At 37.1% G+C, this 6,587-nt stretch overlaps 1 protein-coding gene across 1 annotated transcript in view; it reads left to right on the plus strand.

The window, feature by feature from the left end:
- Nucleotides 1–5,131, plus strand: part of LOC124279729 (ephrin type-B receptor 1-B-like) — a 98,631-nt gene extending 93,500 nt beyond the window's left edge. Inside the window, exons 16-19 of the mRNA XM_046715591.1 lie at nucleotides 117–230; nucleotides 371–565; nucleotides 879–1,021; nucleotides 1,549–5,131. Coding sequence (XP_046571547.1) covers nucleotides 117–230; nucleotides 371–565; nucleotides 879–1,021; nucleotides 1,549–1,819 — 723 coding nt within the window. The 3' untranslated portion in view covers nucleotides 1,820–5,131. The remainder of the gene's footprint in view (nucleotides 1–116; nucleotides 231–370; nucleotides 566–878; nucleotides 1,022–1,548) is intronic.
- Nucleotides 5,132–6,587: the final 1,456 nt, after the last annotated feature.

Below are 6,587 nucleotides of genomic sequence, written 5' to 3' on the forward strand. Positions count from 1 at the left end.
ATATGAAGTAGCTGGTAGGATGTCATGCTTTGTGTAGAGTTATTCATCATAATATGACACAATATTTATCACAATACAGACACAGAAAATAACAAAATACCCTCTCTTCTCTTCAGGATTTGGCTGCCCGGAACATTCTTGTGAATGAGAATCTTGTATGTAAAGTTGCCGACTTTGGTTTATCGAGAGAAGTGGAAGCTGACACAACAGATGGCGCCTACACAACAAAGGTTGGTCACATAAAGTTTGGCATATTATGTTACATGCTCGTTGTTAATAAATTTGAATTATTTAAACATACCACACAGTCAGTGTTTCATAGCACATGTATATAAAATTAGCTGAGTACTAATTATGTAATGTGATGCAGGGAGGCAAGATTCCAGTAAGATGGACAGCCCCAGAAGCTATTGCATTCCGCAAGTTTACCTCCTCATCTGATGTATGGAGCTACGGTGTGGTTGACTGGGAAATTATGTCATATGGAGAACGGCCATACTGGAACTGGTCTAACCAGGATGTCATCAAGGCTGTGGAAAAGGGGTACAGACTGCCTCCCCCTATGGTAAGTTTCACTGAAGGAAGAAGCTTTGAACCATTGCATTACAACTTTATGTCTATGTTCATACTGTGAGCACTTGTCTTCCTAGATGAGAACTTGTTTTTTGTTAGCTACTGTGATGTAGCAGGAAGTTTCCTTTTGTGACATAAACACTCACTAGTTAAACAAGACTGCCTTCAGTATAGACTCTTGTAAGACTCACTGCATCATTTGCAGGAGGATTAATCACTTAATTGTCCACAAAGTACGGTTATGTACAAATGCTATTAATATTTGTAAGAGACCCTTGGTTACATGTACTTGATGACTGTTGCAGGATTGTCCCGAGGCTGTCCACCAGCTCATGCTGGATTGTTGGCAGAGAGAACGCTCACACCGGCCCAAGTTCACCCAGATTGTCAAAACACTGGACAAGTTGATCAGGGCACCAGAACTACTCAGAAAGATAGCAAAACCAAGGTAGTATTATATCCAGGGCTCAATTTAGCAACAGTACAACCTTGTGTTGAAAGGTGCAACCTTTTGTTTATGTCAAGATGCACCAAGTGCTTACTCTGTGCCTCTATACTTGATTCATCATACATCTCTGTGATATGTGTCATTTGTCCAACTCCCTTGGAAATTTTGTCATTTTGCGATTAGATTTTGCAATTAAATTAAGATTCTTCAGTAACTATAACAAATAGCCAAACTTTTTTAAGATGTTGGTGACCAAATGTGTCAGATTAGTTTAATTTTGTTCCCGTATATTTAAAATCCTGCTACTGTAACCATGTGTTTTAGTACTCCGGTTCTCATAGCATATTAAAACTGAGTACAGTATACAAGGGATCAAGGGATATAGTTCTAAGGTTCCATAAGACATGGGGAATGACATCGCTCATTTTCCTGTTTTTCTTTCATCCTCAGAACAAGAAACCATATTGACCTGGACTTGCTGACTTATAGGAACCTGTTTATGATGTGACAATATATTGTTATTGCAGACCTCACAACTTCATAGACCCAAATGTACCAGACATGACTCAGTTCACCAGCATCGAAGATTGGCTCATCTCAATCAAGATGGAACGCTACATCGACAATTTCTTACAAGCAGGCTTCACCTCAATGGACCAGGTGTGTAGGATAAGTGTGAAGGACCTCATAACACTGGGCATTACCCTGGTTGGCCACCAGAAAAAGATCATGAATAGTGTACAAACTTTCCGAGCTCAAATTGCGGGTGCCCAGATGTCAGAAGGGTTCCTTGTGTAGCCAGCCAGCCTCCACTGACACACATAATCTGTGATCATACATCATTATTCATCTCGCAAGTGCATTGGGTAGTCAACTGTGTCATGTGATGACTTGAACCAGCTGACTGGTCGGTATGGTCACATTTCTTCATGTTGGAAAACTTTTAAAAAAAGTTTCAACTCCTTAAGGCTTGACGAAAAGGAAAGCACTTGAATGTTCAGCCAAATAATGTCTAGTCTGCAGTTCCACAATTGGATGAGATCTGACCAATCATCAACAGAGGACAGTCCTGCAGAACAAGTGAACTAACTTTGTGATTGGTCATACAAACACATTTATTGTTGTGATTGAACAGTAACATTGCCAAGCTGTATATATGAAGTATTTATTGGCAAAGACATGTATGAATCATATTCATATCAGTCCAGATTCGGTGCAAGAGAGGATTTGGTGCACAGTGTTGATGTCAACTGGATAAAGACTAACGTACAAGATGGCTGCTGTAAAGCTCACTAGAGAATCTCCACCTGAAAAAAACAGTGGTCATTTATAACAACTTTTAGTATTCCAACATCCCCAAATAAATCATGTTGATATGTTAGCTTTCTGAAAGGTATTTTTACATGTTTTTAAGCTATTGGCTTAACAGCGTAGTCCTGGTACTAGCGTTAGTTGGCGTAATCTTCCCTCAGTGTCCACTTTCTCCTCTTTATATGTGTACAGATATGTTCCATTGAAGGTAGTGAATACATTGAAAGTATAGCAACATATGCCACAACAAGATTCCATGTTCTACTTTACCAGTGATTAGATCAAAAATATGATGTAGTCTTAACAATCTAGGTGTGTCATCAATGTTGCTTGTAATTTCCTTGAATGTATTTGAGGGATTCTCTTGATGCACTGCAGTGTAAGACGAGAATCATCATGTTGTAGTGAAGCTATGAACATCCATTGTTTCGTGTGATCAGCTATGCAAATGGACTGCAGATCATGTGACTTGACACTTGACACATGTGATTATATCCAATGTGCAGACTACGTGCAGATTGTGAAATGGGGAAGAAGGATCTCTGAGAGAGGACATGTGATAAGTATGTATTTTCAAACGGAACATAAATATTGGACAAGTGATGTCCCAATTTGAGTTTGTCTTTCTCAGTTATTCTTTCAACCCATAAGATGTGTGCGTTATTGTCTTTAAGAAACTCTAGATTTTTGTAAATATTGCTGTTTAGTTGATGTATGTAAATATTGAAAGTAAATGTTTCGTTGTGCCCAGCATGTACAGAAGTATGAGTGTTGCGAGTGATGGATGGAGAGAGGGGGAAGGCCCAGGTAAGAGAGGCTTCCCTCCTCAGCATGGAGGAGTGTATGAGAGTAGACCACGACTGTGTGTTACTGTGTGTGTCTCACTTGTTAACTATTCTCTTATGTCTGTCAACGTGTGTTGAAGTTGAACTTTCTTATTGTAATATCTTAGAACTGATCCTAACAGTTAAGACAGTTTCTGACAAGGCATATCAGATGCAATTTGATCTACGCAAGATGCACTCCAGTTTAAGAGAATTATGTACATTTGTCATAATTTTAGTACTGTTTTTGAACAGCATTTTGTTGTAAAATGCTGTGAGTTCAAGCTATTAGTGAACGTCTTAGTTTCATTTCGGAGATTGATAGTTGTTACTTTGGTAGTTGGAAGTGGGTTCAGTTTGTACCGTGTCTTTCTCATTTATTTGTTGTATGTAACTGACGAGTGTATCATGCATATCATACATTCTCCAGTATTTGCACATCATGTGAATTGTCTCTCAGAAATACACAGCCTTTTAATCATTATGGCAATAATATGTGGACTGGATTATGGCCTGCTGAATGAAATTTCTTGGTATTTTTAATGAAATTGTAATTGAAATGGTAAATTTCTGAGGAGATAACCTACATGACACATTCATCCTTTCATTCAATAGGCTTGACAACCTGTTGTAGTTGAATGTATTTGAAATGCATAGATTTATATTATCATATCATTTGAAGCTCAAATAGTTGTGTAAATCTCTCTTTAATATTAAACAGAATGTTGATGTGATGACAAAAGTTTATCTCCTGGAAATATGGAAGTAGGTTGTATTTCAAAGGCTTGTGAAGTTTCTATGTGATGTGTTAGATTTGTCTGAGGTAGCTCACTGGAACAATTTGCTACAGTTTCATTTATATTAGATATTCAAAAGGTGCTTGAAAGTTCACACTTTTGTTTCGTACCACATTCGATGAAAGTACCTGTCGTTTAGGAACATTTCACAAATTGTGTTTTATGCCCCGCCATTTTGGACATTGTTTTGTTACTGATTAAGCGTTTATTTTCTAGAACTGCGGCTCAAAGGTGCACTTTGTGTTTTAAGTTATGCGTTTTACCCTGAAGGATTAGTTTATGTATATATGCTTTTAATTTTCTTATAGTGTCACTAGTTTACTGTTAGCATGTATAAACAGGTTACAGTTGGCAGTGTTTTGTTTTAATGCAACTATGATTGAATGAGTCTACTATGCATTTTATTTATTTCTATGGTTTGTGTATATTATAAATTCAAAGTCAGAAATGCTCAAAGGATGATAAAACTATTATGAACAATACCATGAGATTGGATTCTTTTAGATGATATTAACCATACTTTTATCTTCCTATGAACACTTCAACTGTACTACTTCATTCCTCAAACATAAATTTTCATTGTGTTCACAGCTTTCATTTTGTATGTTCAGCAATGTACAGAGGTTTTGTACTTAAATATTACTGTAAGTGTTATTTGACAAGGTCAATAAACAGGGCCATTGGGAGCTTTCGAGTTAACTTGACTTTCAAAATTCAAAATTTACCAAATGGAAGTTCACTGTAATTGCATTGATATTACCATGCTTCCACAAGATACAAACTTTTTATTCTTCAGTAAGTTGCAGGAACCACACTGACAACAGATTTTTCAGAAGTATGTGGAAGGATGAAGATTTACCGTTTTTAGTACTGGAACATATGTTTAGATATTTAAAAACTTACGTTCTACCAAACAGGTTAATCCATGTCAGATTTCCAGGCCAAATTATCCAAAGAGCAATTATACATGCCAAAAATCTGAGATGGATGACCAACTCAGCAAAATGCCCAAACATTTGTGACACACGATAATCCTTGTTCCACGCCCTAAACATGGTTTCAAGGGAAGTAACTCCCTCCAACTGAGCCGGCATCCTGAAAGCAATATCAGCACAGAGGTGTACAATATTGTTATAACTTGTAATAAAACAAATGAAAATAAAAATGTATAAAGTTTATAGAAATGACCTTGTTGTGTATTAGCTTCTCTTGATACCTTCTGGTACGCTCCATCAGCACCACAACCTGGTGTTACATGGTGTAATGTATTATTACTGTGCATGTATAATGTAGGTATCTGACCAGTCAGGTGACCTTTTTAGAGGGGCCTGCTTGGCTGTCAGGGTGGGTGTCATCTCTGAAACTGTTGACCTAGTGAAGCCTGTCCTTGATATGCTTGTTACCCACAAATGGTGATGACTCAATTTGTGCAAGAGGTTTGAATATTGCAGTCATTCCTTGAAGAAATTGAACATGTGTTCAGGAAACAAACATCCAATAGTGGAAAGTGTGTGCAAATATATCAACAATAATGTTTTGAGACATCATGAATAGTTCTCAACTTCATCTATCATAGGTATTATTTACAAATTGAATTAAGGAATCTCTTTACTGTGGGAGATTTCTTCATTGAAACTTGGCAGATAATATAAAGCACTGACGTCCTGTTGGGCCACCATTGTTTATCACCATTGTGATAAACTTAATACTTTATACAACCCTGGGGAATGTCCTTCTGGAAATAATAATAACCTGACCATTTCTGAAAGAGGTATGATGGAACGTGATCTTTCGGATTGGGTCCTCATCATATCAACTTTTGGGGAATTATGTGAAGACTGGGTTATACATACCAAACAATACAAACTAAAACTGAATTTCACCAAAATTCAGAATCAGTTCATTCAATTCTGACTGACTCTCAGCCCCAACACGTCTAATGTTAACTACTATGTCAAATGTGGAGGTCAGATAAAGATTATACATCAACAAAATGACTGGTAATAGTGTCCTCCAACAAGTATTGGCAGATAGGAGTCTTCATATTTGTAACCCAACCAAGAATTGTTCTGGAATTGACTGGATGACCTTGAAGTTGAGGGTGTTAGTAGGACTGTAATTAGTTTGTTTTCATGGTAACTTGATCAGACAAAATAGAGTGTTTATGATCTCGGAGGCAGGGTCTGGATCACATCAACTTGATTACCTTCATGTACGCTCAGGGACATTCAAGGTCAAACCGTGAAACATGAAATTTTATAATAAATCATGGGAAATCAAAGGTTTTTTGCAAGGGCACCAGATTACCTATCATGTCATTGTCGCTTGGTGATAAACATATTTATTTGTTTATGGTATCATTCAGGAAGTATTGTTGGGTAGGGACTAAGTGTTGTGTGCCATGGTTTGCAAGACTTGACTGGATGACATTGAAGGTCAAGACTCCTAATGTGACGTGATAGTCTGCGCTTGCCCTTTGTACAGCTTTAAAGATGTTTAGGATATTTCGTACAATGTTGATTAGGCTAGTGGATTTTACAAAACAGAGAGCAATACAATTATTTTACAATATATAACATTGACGAAAGTTAAGAAATCTGGTGTATTGGCAATAATATAATAGACTATTACATC

This window comes from Haliotis rubra, unplaced genomic scaffold (assembly GCF_003918875.1).
Source record: "Haliotis rubra isolate DU_JTF1 unplaced genomic scaffold, ASM391887v1 Scf255, whole genome shotgun sequence".
NCBI classification, from domain to species: domain Eukaryota; kingdom Metazoa; phylum Mollusca; class Gastropoda; order Lepetellida; family Haliotidae; genus Haliotis; species Haliotis rubra.